The sequence below is a fragment of the Saccostrea cucullata genome, unplaced genomic scaffold (genome assembly GCF_032062105.1).
Source record: "Saccostrea cucullata isolate Sc308-1 unplaced genomic scaffold, CSIRO_AGI_Scuc_v1 ctg2656, whole genome shotgun sequence".
Lineage (NCBI taxonomy): Eukaryota > Metazoa > Mollusca > Bivalvia > Ostreida > Ostreidae > Saccostrea > Saccostrea cuccullata.
In genome coordinates, this window is record NW_026921149.1 from 3262 (window position 1) to 23926 (window position 20665).

At 33.9% G+C, this 20665-nt stretch overlaps 1 protein-coding gene across 1 annotated transcript; it reads left to right on the forward strand.

Annotated features, from left to right (window-relative positions):
• The first annotated feature begins 428 nt into the window (after positions 1-428).
• LOC134259286 (RRP12-like protein) lies at positions 429-12348 on the forward strand. Its single transcript, XM_062741890.1, has 27 exons — positions 429-471; positions 613-711; positions 820-911; positions 1207-1318; positions 1644-1814; positions 1972-2007; positions 2264-2406; positions 2740-2861; positions 3016-3125; positions 3479-3487; positions 3547-3658; positions 4078-4229; positions 4777-4844; positions 4986-5079; positions 5485-5643; positions 5928-6008; positions 6302-6407; positions 6775-6882; positions 6975-7132; positions 7670-7761; positions 8738-8893; positions 9737-9894; positions 10094-10195; positions 10477-10556; positions 10862-10931; positions 11218-11383; positions 11975-12348. The coding sequence occupies exons 1-27, from the start codon at positions 454-456 to the stop codon at positions 12066-12068; spliced, it is 2868 nt and encodes a 955-aa protein (XP_062597874.1). The 5' UTR covers positions 429-453; the 3' UTR covers positions 12069-12348.
• Positions 12349-20665: the final 8317 nt, after the last annotated feature.

Consider the following 20665-nt stretch of genomic DNA (forward strand, 5'->3'; position numbering starts at 1 on the left):
CGTACTGAGAGTGATGACACTTAGTAATGTGGTGAGTACTGATAGAAATCAGTGTGTGAGACCGTACTGAGAGTGATGACACTTAGTAATGTGGTGAGTACTGATAGAAATCAGTGTGTGAGACCATACTGAGAGTGATGACACTTAGTAATATGGTGAGTATACTGATAGAAATCAGTGTGTGAGACCGTACTGAGAGTGATGACACTTAGTAATATGGTGAGTATACTGATAGAAATCAGTGTGTGAGACCGTACTGAGAGTGATGATACTCAGTAATGTGGTGAGTACAGATAGAAATCAGTGTGTGAGACCGTACTGAGAGTGATGACACTTAGTAATATGGTGAGTATACTGATAGAAATCAGTGTGTGAGACCGTACTGAGAGTGATGATACTCAGTAATGTGGTGAGTACTGATAGAAATCAGTGTGTGAGACCGTACTGAGAGTGATGACACTTAGTAATGTGGTGAGTACCAATAAAACACAGAGTTTGATAATATCCTTGGTAATGTGGTGAGTACCAATAAAAACAGAGTTTGAGACTATCCTTGGTAATGTGGTGAATACCAATGTAAAATATTTGTGTATTGACAAATGTTTTTTGCAGATGGTGACATCTTGTGGAATGAAGGCTTTATATAGCCTCTTTAATGGAAATCCCAGGGTTACTACACTGAACGCAGAACTGAATGCACAAATGATCAAAGTAGGTTTAGAAACCCATGTACATGTTTTATAACCACGCAATACATTGATGTACGGTCCATAAGGCCGTCAATCAGCTGTCAATTATGTCTGTATTTGTATTTTGTAGGCTTTGTATGAATACCAACCTTCAAATAATGATGTACAGCCAATGAAGGCGTGGCTAGCAGTAATGGAGGCAGCACATAAGAATCTGACGAGGTAAACAGTCATTAGTGTTCCCATGAGACAAATCAGGTTTAAGGCCTAAAGAAAATAAATAACTTGATTCTCAGGCCAGTTTTGTCACGAACAAATAGGGGAAGCAGGTTTTTTTCTTTATACTTCATAAACACAGGCACCAGCTTTTAGATTTTTTTTATAATTTCAAAAATTATAAATTTTTGTCCCGAAATGCTTCAATATTGAGTGTAGAAATGGGAATAAAAAGGTAGTTACAGTATTACAGAAAAAAAAAATTCTTTTTGGTCGCTGATTATTTTGTGGTGAATTTCAGACTGGATGAGAAGCTCTGTCTTGGACACCTACCCCGTTTCTTTTCTGTGTGTATGACATGTCTTCTGTCTGAGAAAGCCGAGGTCAACTCTAGTGCCGCAAAAACCATGAAGGTCTGTATATCTGATCTGTCTATTGTAGTACTCTATACAGGGTTATTCTTGCCCCCATGTTATTTTCGCCCTTTCACACTTGTAAACAAATTTGCCCCATTTTGAATTTGTTTTAGAATTATAATACTGTATTCTTTGAATTCGTCCTGTTTTTAATTCCCCCAAATAAGGGTTGGGAGGAAGGGGCAAAATAAAATGGAGGTGAAAATTGGATAGTTTGCATCCCGGGAAGAATGATCAAGAAATCAAATAAACTAATTTTCAGAGTTGTCGCAGAGAAATGAAATGAAAATAAAAAATAAAGCATTATTAATCAATGTAACAGGAGCTGCTAAGAGCCTGCCTGGCCCCTACTGTAGAGGGCGCTAAACAAGTGACATCATCAAGTGCTAATACACCTGTCCACAAGATCGTGAAAGCTCTAGAGACAGGACTAGGGTACCAGTTTCATGCTGCCTGGGGACTAGTCATGCAAGTCTTTGCTGTATTGTTTGAGGTTGGTTTCTTGACATAGTTTTTGTTTCTTCTTACTGTTTTCTTTATAATATAATTATCTGTTCATATTTAGAATAATTCATGGCAAAATGAAAATATTTTATTGTTTTTGTCACATATATTACTTGATTTAAATTAATAGAGGATTTACATTTTAGGTTGTTGGTAAGGAATGCCCATCACTTTTCAAGAAGGTAATTTTTTTATACATGTAACTAAATTAATTAATGATGATGTAAACTGTAATTTAATTAGCACACTAAAACATAATGTTGAAGGTAGCATAAAGCTTGAAAGTGAGGAACATAAAAACCTGAAGGTGGTTTGTGTGTGGAAAAGTTTTAACTGTGAATGCAGCTTATTGGATGTATATACCTACACCTTTGTATTTTTGAATCAGTAAAATATTTCAGTAGCGTATCATTCTAATGGATACTCAATTTTTTTCAGAGTTTATTATCAATAGCCAATCTTAGAGACAGTCCTAGGTTTCCTTATAAAGCGGAGTTGGACCATGCTGTCGGTGCTGCTATTAAGTATCTGGGGCCTCGTCATGTGTTAGAAGCTGTGCCTCTGAATATTACCGGCGACGAGTAAGGCTTTTGAATTTGAAAAGAATTAAAGTGGGCAGTATTTTGTCCCTGTGCTCAAGCTTGATTTATTTTAAATTTGTACTTGTTAATCTGGAGAAATGATTTGATTTTTAACACTACATGACTGAATAATATTTATTCATAGACATTAAGATGAATCATATGAAATGATACAAATGGAAGTTTGAATAATATGAAAGGATTTGGAAAATTGCATTAATTGTCAAAGTTTTTAAACATTTATATTTATTTGTTCAAAAGTAATGTTTATTTGTTTTGTATAATGTCTTATACCTTCCATTTTGGAAATTTTTATTGTTTTTTAACTTTCAGTGATGACTACAGTTTTCCCCGGAGTTGGTTACTTCCTGTCATAAGAGACAACGTGTGCAATACAGAGTTAGGGTTCTTTACAGCGTATTTCCTTCCACTGGCTGCAAAACTCAGACAAAGATGTAAGAAATAAGCTTATTTGTTGTATTTCTGAAAAAATCAAGAATTGGATTAGTGAAGACTTATTTTTATGGTACATATATATGAAATTTACATTTAATGATAATGAGTAGTGAAACACTTTGTTAAAGTGGATATTTTTATTTGTCTTGACAGCTCTGGAGGCAGAGTCTACAGGTAACCAGGTGGTTTGTAAATCGTATGATGCTCTACAGCGACAGATCTGGTCCCTGTTACCGGGATTCTGTACCCAGCCCATGGATCTTGCACAGGCAAAAATTATTTCTCTTGTTTCTGTGCCTGTATTGCATATTGTTAAAAATCTTTGTCACCCCACTTTTGTGAAAGCATGGGACATTAAAGTTTATTTTACCACACATAGCTGTATGTCCGTCAGCCACAAAAAGTACAACCTTTGTGAAATTTTGAATGTGAAAAGATAGAGCTTGCATATTTTATACAACCCACAATCTGTAATCGAGATATTTAAAAACAGCTTGTAGAGGAAAAAAGTTTACAGTATTGGTGACATTTTATGTATATTATAATACACACATAGGTATCTCATCCCATATTTAAAAAAAAACAAAAAAGGATTTTAAAAAGGGGGTTGAGGGAGGGGGCAGAGGTCAACACCATACATGCCTGTGCTTGACCTTGAAATTGGATCTTTCTCTTCTGTTTTAGTCATTCAAGGGAATCTGTAAAATTCTTGGGTCTGCCATCAGTGACCGAGATGATCTTAGGACTGAAGTCATGTCTGGTCTCCGGAAACTCATCAACAAGAGCAAAGAAGAGGGTAAGTTATCAAACATGTTACTGTACACTTAACAGCAGCAAGGAAAATGAGAATAAGTTATTCAGTTAACTTTACACTTTTAAGACAGCAACAAATTTTAGAAAATGTGAGACTTGACAGTTTTTATTGTTTTCAATTGATTGTCCTTTAGAAAAGGAAGGGATTAAATTCAATATCTGTAATTGCACAGATGTAGTACATGAATTTATAAAATGTTAAGGTGAAAGTTTAGTAATTTTCTAAAAGGATCGAGGCTGTGACATACAGTACAAAGGTACTTGTAAAGATTTTGCTATGATGTCAAAAACATCCAAACTACAAAGACATTTAATTTTTATACTCCTATGGTTACAAAAGAGAATAACATTTCATTGTTACAAAAGAGATTATTATTTAATTTTTATACGTCTGTGATTAAGAAGAGAGTAAGAGAGAGGTGGGTCGATTCGCCAAGAATTTCCTCCCCATTTTGTTTAACCTGTTCACAACGGAGCCAGAGAACACCAAAGACACGGCTCGCCTGGCTGTCCTGGAAACCATCAAAACCTACCTACAGATAGCAGACACCACAGTGAGTGATAGACTTCTAACAACCAGTATTTTTCCTATGAACTGGCTACCGGTCAAATTGACTGCTTCAATTGAAAAAAATGCCGCTTTCAAATAAAAAAAAATCAAAATTTAAATGTAAGGTCCATGAAGATTTAGTTCATAAACATCAGCCCCTAGCATGTATAACTAATCTTTAACCCTCTACTTTGAAATAAAAGGAAAATACTGTACAACTAAACATCATGCTTAAAAAGAAAAGTGTTGTACTGAAATTCTAGGAAAAGTTATAGTTATAGCATATATGTAGAAGAAATTCCATTGAGTTTGAGATAATGAGGTTTGACTGTTTATTAGTTTACAATAATCATGTGATGTATGAAATATCTGTTTTCCTATATATGACTGTGACTGGGAAAAAGTGGCCAGATGCGGCAAACGTCATCATGGTCATAATGAGAAATTAGCGATAGTTCTGAACGTTTTCTTCTCAATCGAAAAAAAAAAAAAATTGAGAAAAAAATTATGCAGAAGATCTACATGTGTTTATTTCTGTCTTTTTCTTTCAGTTGGTCAATTCATTCTGTGATAAATGTAGAGAGAAAATCCATGAAGAGGGGGTTTCACCCTTTAAAAGGTCTGTACTGATCAAATTAATTGTATTTAATACAGAATATAGTGAAACTAGTTAGTCAGGATAATGGTCAATTTGTTCCATTCATTTTTATCAATTGACACAGAGTTCATGTCATCTAGAGATATTGTTGAAATCTTTCAGACATGCTCTGATGGATCTTCTACTCGTGATGTTACCAGTGGTGGATCAAACAAGGGTGGAAGCAATTTTCAATGTGACAACTCCATTTCTCTCTGTAAGTACACAGAATAGCATTTCAGATATCAGAAAGAGATAAAGATTTCATGATAAATAGCATTTATTTATATTCTGTACATTGTCAAATGGAATTTTGCCAATATGGAAATTAATGTTGACGAAATTGACAAATCTCTAATATTTATTGAAGTTTTGACTCATCATCTTTCACATTCAAGTTTCAACTTGCCATTTTTCTAATGTATTGAAATTGTCAAACTTTTTATCCCCTCAATATACATGTCACCACTTTAACAGTCTGTTCAAATTATGAAAATTGGCATAATAAAAAAACTTAATGAGGTTTAATGTTGGGAGATTTGTTTTTGGGAGAGAGCAGTCTGACTTGCACATTGTTTGTAGCGACATTTCTTATTGTAAAGTCACGCTTCTTTGTTTTCAGGACATGGATAAGACATTACAAAAGAAGTGTTACCGAATCTTAGAGGAGTTATGTAGCAGCTCTTCAAGAGCCTGTCAGGCATTTGTTACAGAGAATCTGTCAACCATACAGGAAGTCCTGCTAGATTCCCTGTCTACATCTAGTCCTTCCTCTAAAGCAGTGAGTATCGCATTCTACTCTGAGTAGTTTGTTAGGGAAAATCTGTCAACTATTCAGAGGGTCATGCTAGATTCCCTGTCTACATCTAGTCCTTCTTCTAAAGCAGTGAGTATTACATTCTACCTGAAGTGTTGTTCCATTTACTCATATACACCAAATACTTCTGTCGTTGTCTCAAGTTTTACAAGAATATTTAAGATTTAGCATGCTAGAATATGCAGAGTTTCATGTACATATAAATCTGTGTGTAATACAAACTAAAAGGATGATTTTGAAATTTTCAGCCTCGTCTCCGTTGTTTAATCAACATTTTCAAAGTACTGAAGGAGGAGGAGAAAGATTTCCTGTTGGCGGTTGTACCAGAGGTAAACATCTGATACATGTATATATATAATGGAACAACACATATATACATACATCTGATACATGTATATATACAAAAGTCTAGAGTGAATAACTTCACTATATTAAGAAACTTTTGTTAATAAGAAAAAAGTCACTTGTTTCCAATACCATAAACACAATCTTGCATTATAAAAAAGAGTGTATCATAATGAAACTTCTAGTTCTGTCTATATTTGTTTGAAATCAGATTTTGTGTATTGATCTAAATGATAATTTGTGATATAATGCTATCATGACAATCTCTTTCGTCCAGGCCATTCTGTGTACCAAGGAGATAGGAGAAAAGGCGCGATCAGCATCCTACCAACTACTGGTGGAAATGGGCCATGCCAAGATGAGATGGAATCAAAACGAAAATGGTCTGCACTTGCTTTTCACATGATAGTAACCATTAGAAAAAAAAAATGATCAAATTTGAAATTGTAAAGATTTTTTTTTATGTTAATACAGTGAAAGCTGTCTAATCCAAAATGCAATGGGAAGACAAATTTTGTGATCGAATAGACAGGGTGTCAGATTGTCAGTGTAAAGAAAATGTGGAAAATAGTAAAATGGGAAAGAAAATAATCATCGGAATTTACTGTGTTACGAATGCAGGTGTTAGATCAGACAGTTTTCATTGAATTACTGATAAAGTCTAATTTCCTAGTAACTACGTACATTTAGATGTACATGTAATTGATTAACAAGATATCCAACATGTTCCTTACTTTCCTTTGCTTACAGAGGCATTAGAGGACTACTTCCAGATGGTGATGGCAGGACTTGGGGGTTCCCCTCAGATGGTCAGCTCCACCCTCCTGGCCCTGACCAGGATTCTCTACGAGTTCAAAGGTCAGTTTACCAGCTGCTGATTTGTCCTTATATTCACAGAAGCTTATTATAAAATTATGTGTCATTGACCATTAATGTTCCTCCTTACGCAGCCTCCATCAGCCCACCATTACTGGAGACGATTGTGGATCAGCTGTGTTTGCTGCTGACGTCTAAGACAAGGGAGGTGGTTAAGGCGGCCCTGGGCTTTATGAAGGTCCTGTTATCAGCTTACCCTGACACTGTGCTGGCTCCACACCTAAAGCAGATCGTGAGTATATGTCATACTCAGAGAAATCAAGTTACTGTAGGTTACTTATTATATACGAGTACTTATTATGGTGAAATGACTCTTTAACGTCAAATCATGAGAATAATAATTTGTGAATGGATGGTTTATCAAGAGATTTAAGTAGATTTCAGAACCATAAAAATAAAAGTGAGTGATTTTATTTCACCAGTGGTGCTTCTCACGAAATTAGGCAATACTTTATTTCACGCATATATTTAGGAATCTACAGTAACCACAGGTACATGTATATGCTATTACTACTGATATACGATTTGTTATTGTGTAGATATTTGAAATTATGAAATGAAGAACTTGAAGATGCTAGATTTTGAAAATAATATGATACTTGTGTACCTTATACCTACATGTACTTTGTCATTTTTTTGTGTTTATGAATATGTTAAAAGATTGTTCAAAATAATTTTATTAAAATTTGTCAATTTAATGATACATGTATATAAAGAAAGTTATGCAAATATATATAACTATAAACGCTGCATTCCTTTTCATTTGTAGATGTCCAGTCTTGTTTCACAAAAGGAGGACTTCAAGCATCATTTTAGGTTCAAGGCCAAAGAAATTTACGCTAAACTCATCAAGAAATTTGGGTAAAGCTTTCAATTTTTTTTTTTTCACGTATTATTGGTACATCTGAACCAAATGCAAAGGCCCAAGTGAAGTTTGCTGATCAAGATTTTTTCTCTGTCAGTATTTGAAGTTCATTAGCTAGTCAAATTTGTGTCATTCGCTCTTGAACTGATACTCCAAATTCAACCAAACTTTGCAAAAATTTGTTTTTAAGGCCATATAAAATTGAAATCTTGGTTCTCAGGCCCGCGCGCATCCGTTTTGAGGTAGCCGCATTGCCGATTTTATTGAATTTTAAAATAAAAAGTTGGTATTGCAGAGACCAATCCGGGAAAAAAATCCGACCTCATTTGTTTCGTAGTTTAGTATTCAAATATCACTTCCGGTATCCATTTACAATGAGATTTTGGCTACTTCGTTTGAAAATACATTCGAGGACATTACCTATTGTTTACACGCTGTTAAGCTGTGGATAAAGCAGAAATTTTGACCAGAAATGGAAAGTATATCTGTGATAAAAAAAATATCTTTATGTTAAAGAAAATTCGGAAATTAAAGTTAAAAAAAAATACCTCCCTCATCTACTTTATTGCCAATAAAATGAAAAATAAAATGCCGCCCTCCCGCATCTGTTTTGGAGAAAATAGGCCTGAGAACCAGGGAATTAAATTTAGATAGCCTAGAGAAAAGCTATGTCTCTTTCCAAGGGAGGTAATCAAGAGAAGGCAAAAATATAGAAGCCTTTGACGATTGACCACTCCTTTTACAAGGAGGACAAAAAAATTAGATGCATCTGATTTTGATATACCCATTACATTTGTGTTTACTCGTTAATTACATAATGTCATGACTATTTTTAAATTTCTTTAGAGCATAAGCAAATTTCTAAAGCTTTATAAAGTAATCTGACCAGAAATTAAAAAAAATTAAAAGAAGAAAGATTCATTAAGATGAGGACATAATTCTCATGTCACACATTTATTTTTTCCATTTTAGATATGAGACAATCTTTGGTATGTCACCTCCCAGCATCCACAAGGTACTGGTAAACATAAAGAAGACTCAGGAGAGGGCGAAGAAGAAGAAGAAGGAGAGAGACAGTGACTCTGAAGAAGACAGTGACCAGGAACACTTCAGATCTCAACCTGAAAGGTATATCATGATTTATTTTTTAGCTCTACTGGTCAGAGACCAGAAGAGCTTATGCGATAGTAATGCGTCCGTCGTCCGTCCGTCTGTCTGTCTGTCTGTAAACAATTTTTCAAAATGCTACTCCTATTACAGTTTTGGTCCGATTTCAATATAACTTGGCACACAAGTAGACTACACTAAGATACATAATTCTGTGCATCAGTTTTTGATTTCGATGAACGGTGTTGCCATGGTTACTAAAAATAGAAATTTCTGTGAAATTTTATTTTAAATTCTACTCGTCCACCAGTTTTGTTCTGATTTCAATATAATGTGGCACACAAGTAGACTACACTAAGATACATAATTCTGTGCATCGGTTTTTGATTTTGATGAACAGTGTTTCCATGGTTGCTAAAAATAGAAATTTCTGTGAAATTCTTTCAAATGCTACTCCTCCTTTAGTTTTGGTCCGATTTTAATATAACTTGGCACACAAGTAGACTACACTAAGATACATAATTCTGTGCATCAGTTTTTATTTTGTTGAGTGTCAAGGATCATTTTTCTATTGATTCCTGTTTTGAAGTCTCAAGTCACAACTGCTACTTTTCTCTTCCTTTGTTTTAAGTATAAACCAGTAGAGCTACAGTCTCGACAGAGACTTCTGGTTATCAATTTTATATCAGTTGGTCAATTAACATATTGTTGAGAAGTGTCACAATTGATCATGAATGTGTTGGCTGCTACAACTTGATGTACATATTATATAAAGCATATAATACATGTATATGCATATTATGTTTGTTGTTATGCTGTTGAATTTACATAGATACCAACCTTGGCATTTTTTGTATGATTCAGTGTGGACGACCTTCTGAGGGACACAGACTCAGAGGATGAGACAGAAACAAAATCCAAACGTAAACCAAGGGAAAAAACTCAGGCTAAGCTGGCCTGGTTACAAGAGGGAGGGGACATCATGGATTTCCTGGACCCAACAGCCTCCAAAAAAGTTCTCGGTAAAACCACTTTGACTTAATTGCTATCAAATTCTACAGAATCTTTACAGGCATGACTTCATTGCTATCAAATTCTAAAGGATTTAAAAAATAAGAAAAAAATCAATGATTGTTTCATTCGGTAGATTATGTTGCAAAACAGAGTCAACGTAAAAATTTACATACATGTACATCATGTTTTATCTACAATTTCTCTTAGCTACCAAACCAGAAGAGAAGAAAGACGTGAAGAAGAGAGAAGCTGCATTTAAGACAGCTCCTGATGGTCGTCTGATTATAACAGAGTCCAGTGATGAAGAAGGTACCCAACAATAGAAAAATCGGACAAGTGTTTATAATTATATTCAGTACTGGGAGAGATGCAATAGGCTCTAAAGAATCCTCAGACAGTGTAGATTTAAGTTTGTTCAAATTATGGACATAATAGGATAGGGAGACACAATATGAGATCAAAGATTGAAATTTCAAAGTTTCTTAAGTACATGAGACCCATACAGTTGTTAAAGAGCAGGGCCTTGATTACTTGTTGAGCATTGTTGTTGTTTTGCCTTTTAGTTACTCTCTTGTCTTCAATGATTTTAGGTCCAGAGAAAATGGGAGAAGATGACGATGACCTTGAAGATTTGTTGAAGGCCATTGAGCAGGGAGCTGGAAATGTCAAGGTAAATAATATTTCAAGGTACTGTAGATTCCTTATTCTTCAGGAGTACTTATTATCACAATATTCCTCTTTAACGTCAAATTGTGAGAATATTTATTAGATTTTGATAAAAAGAATTTACATGGATTTCAGGACCATAAAAAAAACCAAGAAATTTTAATTGGCGAGTGATGCTTCTCGCGGAATTACAGGAATATAATAAATTCCTCTTTTAATAAGAAATTGTCAGTAAGACAAGTCAGAGACTTTTGGTTGAGATATAGGGCATTTTTCCGGGAAATAAAATGAGGGATTTTTTTAATATAGCAGAAAACAAAGAAGAGGAAGATAGAAGATTTAGGTTCAGATGATGAGGCATCAGCACCAAAATATAAAGGTTATAAATAAAATTTATTTAACATAGACTCTGTTCTAGTAATTATTAACTTTTCCAGATAATTGTTAGTTTATTTCCATACTTAAAGTTTTCTAGCATCAAAGCATTAAAAATGCTTAGATACAGATGAGAAGATATTAACTGAAAGTTTGAAAAAGTACATGCATTAACTTCAAATCTGTGTTTATTTAGCTTTAAACAAATTGTTTCTTTATTTAAAATTTCCTGAATTCCTCTTGATTTCCCTTCATTGGTATATAATAATGTAATGATTATTCCATATTAGCTGGAGGAGGGGGTATACACAGACCGCTAGCCAAAGCCAAAAGGTCAGCTCCCCAGGAAGCTGGCAGTGAATACAGAGCCAAGAAAGCGGGAGGGGACATCAAGAAGTCTGGAAGACCAGATCCTTACGCTTATCTTCCTCTGAACTTCCAAGCTCTCAACAAGAGGTAAAGAAAATTTTAAAGGCTTTAGCATTGTGTGCTTGTAGGTGTGATCAAGGTATGAAGGACACAGGATAAACTTTAAACAAGCTAATTAAGAGAATTTGTGTCCTCTGCTTAAGGGAAAAAGAATGAAAAACTTAGATCTAGAAGTAGGTGGGGGGGGTGGGAATCAGGACACATAAAGAGGTGCAGGAGATTACTCGGAATTGGAAAGTCTTGAAAATTTATGATTTTGACCTCAAAATGAATAGTCTTCCTTAGGCCAAAGGAAGTAGTGGTACAAAATATTGGAAAAGATGAAATATTTCCAGATATATTGCACGGAAAGAAAAGATTTTGAACAGACAAAATTAAAAAAAAAAATCGATGACTGACATTTTGTTTGTCAAATTTTAATTTTCTGCCCAATATCTCACGAAATCCTTGAGGTTTTAAAATAAAATTTTACATAACTCCTTTTGGTGCTATGGCAGGGCTCATTGAATATACATGTATGGTGAGCACAAGAATTGATATAAATATCCAGTTTGCAAGATGTTTTGCAAAAAGAAATACTGTGAAACATTGAAAAATTTTTTTTTGCATTTTTTTTAGGAAAAAAGCAAAGATGTCGGGGCGTTTTACAAACTTGGTGAAGGGAGCAAAGAAAGGCGCTAAAAAGGGATTTAAAGGAAAGAAAAAGCCTTGATAATTTATTGACATAACATACAGGACTAAAAATGTTTATTGTTGGATTGTTTCCTTGTTTACAAAATGATTATTGTTTTTAAAATCACTTATTGAAATAATATAATGATATATTTGTGAAAAGGCAAGTATGACAATATTCAAATGAAACTGTAAAGTTTGTGGATTTTATCAAATATGAAATTGATAAAAAGTACTGTAAATGCAGAACATTTGCATAAAAAATTCATGATTTATATAAAAGAAAAACAATTGATAAAATATATAAATACTGAAAGAGATACTCATCTGATTATTGAATAGTTTGAAATTGCAAACACTAAAATACCATAAAAGAATGATATAATGGTTTGCTTTATTTAATTAAGGAACAAATGTCAAATTTTTTGGTTTCATGATGTGATCATGCAATTGATTGGCTTGCGTGAAAATTTGCATATATGCTGAATCCTTCAATACATTCAGGGTTCATCACTCTCAGTTGATTCGATATGCAAGTGCATGCTCTACGTATGAACAATTTCTAAAACGGGGTAAATTAGTCGCAAAAAAGTTGATGAAACAAATTTAAATCTATCAGCAGTCTCTTTAAAGTCATCATTTCGTAAGTTCTGTGGTCGATTCAATGACTTTTGCTGCAAACACAATTTATGATTGAGTCAAATGCTGTCCGACGTTTTTCATACTAATTGTTAGTCCATTATTATGATTTGCTGGTAAACAGAAGAAGAATTAATTTTATACACTGAATTGACGACAAATTTTTCTGTTATTCTGTTTCCCAATCATGACAAGGAGCACACAGCGGGTATGACCGATCGGCAGGGGATGCTCACTCCTCCATGGCATATGATCCCACTTCTGATGTTTTTGAGGTTCGTGTTTGCCTTGTTCCTATTTAGTATTGTTTTATGGAATTTTGATCTTGAATGCTATTCGTTTTTAGCTCTACTGGTCAGAGACCAGAAGAGCTTATTCGATGGTAATGCCTCCATCGTCCGTCCGTCTGTCTAGCTGTCCGTCTGTCTGTAAACAATTTTACAAAATGCTACTCCTCCTAAAGTTTTGGCCTGATTTCAATATTACTTGACACACAAGTAGACTACACTAAGATACATAATTATTTTTTGATTTCGATGAAGGGTATTGCTGTTGTTCTGTGAATTATTTTCAAAATGTTACTACAAATACAGTATTAATCTGATTTTAATTTAATGTAGCATGCAAGTAGACTACACTGAGATACCTTAAATTATCAGTTTTGTGTCTTTGATTTTGATGAACAATATTACCAAGGTAGCTAGAATTAAAAATTCTGTAAAATTTTATTAAAAGCCTCTACTACATTATTGCAGTCTTGCAACAAAAAGAGACTTAATCAAGGATCTTTATTTTATTTTTTGAATTTATAATGTTTTATGTCCCAACTACTACTTTTCTTTGCCTTTATTATAACTACAAACCAGTAGAGCTACAGTCTCGACAGAGACTTCTGGTATTCCATATTACTTTTTAATTTCACTAGATAATTACCCGCGCAAGCGCGGGAAATTGAATTTATACATAGAACTTTACCATTTACAACAGAAAATTATATATTGTAGTTAGAATTTGTAGATTTTACTGACAGACTACAGGCTTACAGAGGGAAGAAATACTTCAAAAGTCCGCATGAAAGAAATATTAATGTACGTCACCATTCCCACCCACTTTGTGTGAAAACTTTGAAAATAAAAAATTCTTCAAGGTCAAGATCTAGTAAATGGAAGGTGCCTACAGATTTTTCAAATTTAAGAAATTAATTCCTTTCATGATGCTTTATAATATTAGCTTGGTTGAAATAGATGTTTCGGGGCATAATCTGCAGAAAAACAAAGCGAAAAACCATTTTTTTAAACTGTCATTTTCAATGAAAAATTAAGAAAACCAGTATTCAAAATGGGAGTTTTTTCCATATCAGACAAAGAAAATGTATCCAGATTGCCTACGGTTTTTCATAAAACGGTTACTTTTATGTTCGTGGTCTCTACTTTAAAATAATGTCAAATTTAAGATAGGTATCGGGACTTCTTTTCATGTGATTTCAAATTGAATTCCATAAGAATACTTTATTTTCTACATAATTCTGTTAGAGCCGTAAAGTACGGGAAAAAGAAAGTTAAAAGTGATTATGACGTCATAATGGATTTAGCACTGAAAAGTTATTCTAAAGTCATTTACTAGATCTTGACCTTAATTGACGTTTATGTCTTCAACATGTTCAAAACTTCATACAATGTTATGGATATTGCACTTCAAATGTTCTTATTTCATTTTCATGAAGGATAAAAGCAACGAATATACATAATATACATTATTGATTTTGGGGAGTTGGGGGAGGGGTAAAAATTCACAGGTACTTGGGTCTTGGTTTATAATTATATATGTACCCTTATTGATACATAAAAAGGCCTCCCCCCACTTTTTTCCCACCAATACTTTTACTATTGGAAATGTTCAGTGAAAGGCTGGTTGCCCCCCCCCCTATACATGTTATACTACAGGAAATTCATATAAGCTTAAGGGAAATGTAGTGTTGAATACCAAAAATTTGGTTCTGAAAGAAATTGGCATTGGAGGAAGACTTTTTTTTAGAGAGAAAAAAGCTGAAATATCTTATTTATATATATATATATATATATATATATATATATATATATATATATATATATATATATATATATATATATATATATATATAAGGAATAACTGTCTTAAATTCATGAAGTGATCAGTGGATTGGCTTGTGTGATAATTTGCATAAACGCCGAAGGCGTTTATGCATAAAATTATCACACAAGCCAATCCATTGATCATCTTCATGAATTTGAAAAATCTGACAGTTATTCCTTATATTTTGCTTTGATTCCGCCAATCCACGGGCTAGCCTGCTTCTCTCTAGGTGTTGTCCCGTCTTGCACGTGGTTTTTTTTGGAACCGCGCCAAAACATTCATGAGGAAATCAATTACATTTACAATTGATAATTTTATCTCGGACAAAGACATTGGAAATGTAAATATATATATATATATATATATATATATATATATATATATATATATATATATATATATATATATATATATATATGATTTCCATGAATTCACAGTGGTCGGTATAGTAAAAATAATTAAAAAGAAAACACGAAGACAACAAAGTAAAGCATTAGCGCTTTCATTTAAAAATGCTTTACAATCAAGTTTTTTAACTGTCACATAGTAACGCCTACATAATAATTAGCGAAAAACGTAACACAGTGATTATGACGTACGTAATTCTAGCCAGCAGTTATTAGGGGAAAGTCAAACAATGCTATTTAGCTTTGGTTTTAAAGTAGTAATAAAGTGTTTACTTTTTCTCTTCGTTGAATTTGGTTTCCAGACATCTTATAGAACGGGAAAACGGTAAATTGTCTCTTCCCGCATATATCTAAATGTTCACTAAGTTTAATTTGTCTGTATTGCGGGTTATTAATATGCTGTTTGTGGACTCTTATCCGAGCTCTCAGTGTAGTGCTAATTTCTCCGATTTAAAATTCGTTACAACCCGGGCATGTTATGACATAAATTAGGTTCTTAGTTTCACAGGACATGTCAGCATTTACAGTGAAATTTCGGCTCCGGAAGTCGTAGCTGGTTCCCTCCAAAATATAGTCGCAGGTACCGCATCTCGGGTCATTGCATTTTGTTACAGAACAATTCTTTTCCTTGAAACTGGATGTGCACAGAATTCTTTTTAAATTTTTAGCCTTGCGTTTGCTATTTATAAATTGAACATTTCAGTAAATTGTGTTTGTGTTCTCATCCTCCTTTAGTATCAGGTTTAATTGTTTTACCACTGGTGTTAGGTTTTGGTTCCGTGGATTGTGGGTATGAACAAAAGGTATAATTTGTTTTTCTTTCCGATTGTCACGTGTCGTAAGAAGTTGTGTTCTTTCATAAGACTTAGCCTTTTTTAAACCATCATTCACTAGTCATTTCTAATAGGGTATTTACGTTTCACAAGAAAGGATTTTAATTCCTCTAGTCGTAAATCCCTTGTGTTTTCCTCACTTACTATGGTGCAAACTCTTCTTGCCAGATTATATGGTATTGCGCTCTTAGTATGGTTTGGATGACATGAGCCGAAGTGTAAATACTGATGTGTATCGGTGGCTTTCAGTAGTTATCCTTGTGTTCTTTTTCTCCACTAACACATCAAGAAATGGTAACTTTTCTTCATTCATCTCTAAAGTGAATTGAATATTGGAGTTTAACCCGTTTAGTATTTTGTGAAATTGCGTTAATTTCTCCATGTCGCCGTGCCAAATAATGAAGCAATCGTCCAGGAATCTTTTCCAGTTTGTTTCTATCAAATCAGCAAATTCTTCTCCCCATACTTTAACAAGTTCACTTTTGAGTAACGTTTCAAGGTAGCCTAAAGTTAAGGTTGCATATGTTGGCGCTACCTTGGTACCCATTGCAGTGCCTTTGGTTTGGATGTAATGGTTTTCGGCAAATGCAAAAGAATTGTTATTAAGTACTAATTTCAATCCTTCCAAAATAAAATCATGTTGAAATCTGCTGTTGATCATATCCGGGTATTTTTCCATCCAAAACTTTACAGCCTGTATTCCTTTGTGTATAAGCTCACAACATCAAAGGTAACCAGTTTTGCATCTTTGTTGACATTACTGGGGAGGTGGTTTAGAAAGTCAAGATCATCTCTAGCATAGCTAGTTACCTTTTTACAGAGAGGTTTCAAGAGAATATCCAGTAATTGACTGATTCTCTGTGTAGGTGCATTAGGTCCTCCAACTATCGGTCTAAAACTCAGGTCTACTGGATCTGGCAGATGATGTATTCCTTGTTTTGATTTTTGATAGCTTCCTTTATTATAGAGGATTTATGCACTTTAGGAAGTCCATAAAATTGGCTTTCCCGGAAGTCGAAATTAACTAGATAGTCCTTCTCTTTTTCTGTTACGTCTGGGCATAGGGGTCCATGAATTAGACTTTTTATTTTCTTCATGGTTTGTCTATCATCATTTCCATGAATTTGTTTGTAAAAATTGTTATCCTGCAACATGTCCATAATTTTACTCTTGTAAAAATGGTTGTTCATAATAACAACTGCGCCCCCTTTGTCGGCCTCTTTGATCACAATATTTGGACCTGTTGAAAGATTTCTCAGTGCCTTTTCTTCCTCTTTAGAAAGATTTGCCTTTATGTGATGAAAATTCATAGGTAAAGAAATATTTTCAAGTGTTTCACAGACAACATCAAGTGTCCGATTCCTACCTTTCTTCGGATTAAATGATGATTTATTTCTAACAAGATCACTTTCTATGGAAATATTCAGACAATCTCAAACGTCTAGTGTATGCTTTGACATCCGTTTTTAATTCCTGATTATTAGCCTGTGGCGTTGGCGTATATTTTAACCCTTTCAGCAATAATTTTATCTCAGTTTCTGTCAGTTCTCTGCTGGATAAATTTAATATTTTAGGGTCTATTTGGTTGTTTTCTTTAGTCGATTTAGATGTTTTCTCACTTCCAACACTTTGAGTATTTACCATTTGGGTTTGTATTTTTGTCCCTGGTTCGGCTTGCCTCCCTTTAAAAAATGATTCTGTGCACCTTTCCCTATATATGTAACACGATCATTCCTGTAGTAATCGTTTGTACTAATACCGGTGTTTCCTCCGTAGTTAGGGTTTTGGGTATCTCCTACATTGTGTTTTCTCGGATATTGTGGCTTCCCATATTTATTTTTGTTTTAACGGAATGCAAAGTTATTTGTCTTTTTTCCGTTGTTTATTTTCTTTAATGGTCGATTAGGGTGCTGAGGATATGAAATATATATATATATATATATATATATATATATATATATATATATATATATATATATATATATATATATATATATATATGTGTGTGTGTGTGTGTGAAAATTATTTTAAATAAATAAAAACACAGAGAACGAGTAAAACATAAGCGCTTTCATTTCTTCTTCATGATGTTTTACAATACTCATGGTAACTTCTATTGTGAAGTCATAATAACTTAACGTTAACAAGTCTTTGATTGACGTCATATTTTTCCCGTACTTTCACAGAACAATGCATAAACAAAGCATACAATAACGAAGCAATAAATGTGACTCAGTAACATAATTTACATGTGAAGAAACAATTCTTTTACATTAAACTATTTAATTTAGGTTTGAAAGTCCTTATAAAATGTCTTTCTTTATCACGTCTTTTGATTGTGTTAGAGTTGTGCAGTTTATAAAATGGAAAGACAGTAAAAGTTCTATTTCCACATACGTCTAAGTGTTCACTGACTTTGAGTTTGCGATATTGCGGTATGTTTATTTGTTGTTTATGTACTCTGATCCTTTCCCGCAGGGTACTTCCCGTCTCGCTGATATTATACTACAGTTCCCCGCAACCGGAACATGTTATAACGTATATAACATTTCTAGTTTGACATGACATGTTTTTATTAACAGTAAACTGTTTCCCGTTAAAGTTGAAACTTTGTCCTTGTCGTATGTATGGGCAGGTACCACAACGCGGATCCTGGCACTTGGTCACATGAAATTCTGTCGTTTCTTTAAATTCTCACACAGTCTCACACAGTCTTCTTTTAACTATATAATATCATTTTTCACTGTGACACGTAATTACAATGTAAATAAATGTTATTCTTATTTCATAACATCTTGAATAAAATTGTAAAAGGTCTTTTTTGGTATCTTTTTGTCTTTACATTTTGCATCTCAATAATTTAAAGTTATGTTGATCCCTAAAGGTGATGGACAAGGGCACACAATTAGCAAATCTCCATCTCTTAAATCTCACAATAATACAAATGTGAAGGGAATTTGTTGAAAATATTTGACAAATGTACAGTTGTACAACCCCATGATTACATTCTTTGCCGTGACGTGTAAAATAACGTATTCATTTTTTTCCTTCTTCCGTTAAGATAGTTAATGAATTTACTTAATGTAATAAACAATTAATCCTATTTCTTTTTAAAAAAGAAAACTGTTCTGATATATACAGTCCAAATACTGAAACATGATTTATTATATCAATTTTTTTTTAATAACGCCCGATAATTGTAATTGTTATATATGTAGATAACAAAAAGTATTCAAGCTCAAAAGTCAATTCAAACAAGACATATCAAGTGTAGAGAAAACAGACGTCTAAAACATCAGAGGTAGGATTAGGTCCCATGGAGGAGTGATCATTCCTGTCGACGGGTAAGACTCCAGCTAACCGTGGCCATTGATTTACGATGAATGACTATAGAAAAATCTCCATACCAGCATGTTAGATAGAATTCTGTTTTTTTTTCTTAGTATAACACACACTCTGCCACTTCCCTGTGCATATAAAAAAGAGCGTTGGATGTCAGAGCCATCTTGGATTATGGAAAGATATGGTTGCATGCCACGGCTTCATGCTCCCTTGTCTCTAGAAATTGTGCAAGATTTAATATATGGAAAACTAAAGTCAAAATACATCCATGCAGTCCTCATTGTCATGCTGGCGGGGATGCCGGTCCGTTATAACTCCTGCATACAGCCGACATATGAACATAAATTGATTTCAAATCCGACAACAGAATAAGAACAAACGGCACAACCAAACACACGATACCTACGTATCCCATCGTTTCTGAAGACGGTCGATTATCCTGTGCACTTGTTTTTGTTCGTATATAAGAATTAGTCGTCTTTTTATCTACATATAAAGCTTTAGAAATATTCTTCACCGCCTCCTCTATATAACGAGTGTTTGAAGTATTTATGTAAGAGGTTTGTTCATTACATGCAGAGGGTAATGGAGTAATAGGCACTTGTACAGTAACTGTAAAGGGAGCAAAAGAAGTCACGATTGCTGTAACCGCGTCTTCTGTGACGTATTCTGTCCTTTCGATATATTGCGTCACCGTGACGTTTTCTGTCTTTGTGATGTTTTCTTTTACTGTGACATAATCCGTTATGGTGACGTTTTCCGTCATAGTAAAATTTACAGTGAGTGTGACGTCTACAATTTGTGTGACCTCATCTGTTATTGTGACATTTTGCGTCACTGTAGTGCTTTCTATGACAGTAACATTTTCCACAGTTGTATAGTTGTAGCAGCTGGTTGGCATATACACATAGGAAGGAGAAACTGACACTATCGGATTTTCTGGAAAAAAAGTGAAAGATTTACAATTTATTATATACCCATCAATTTCCTTGTTTTTATTACTGTTAATTTTACAGAGTTTGATCCGATTTTCCGGATTACCACACTGTGGTTTTCTGAATCCATATCACCACTCTCTGAAACTGATGACGTAGCACGCAAAAACATGACGTTCTTTTTCTTGCGCGTTAAAAAGTCCCTTGTTATTATGCTTTGTTTTATGTATAAATATTATACAATTGATCTCTAAAGTTTTATTCTGCTATATTTAGCTAGTTATAAGGGGGTATATAATAAATTTATCATTATAACAGTAACTTGATCCGAAGAGCCGTATCACGTCTCGTTCGGTTGACAGGCGCGGA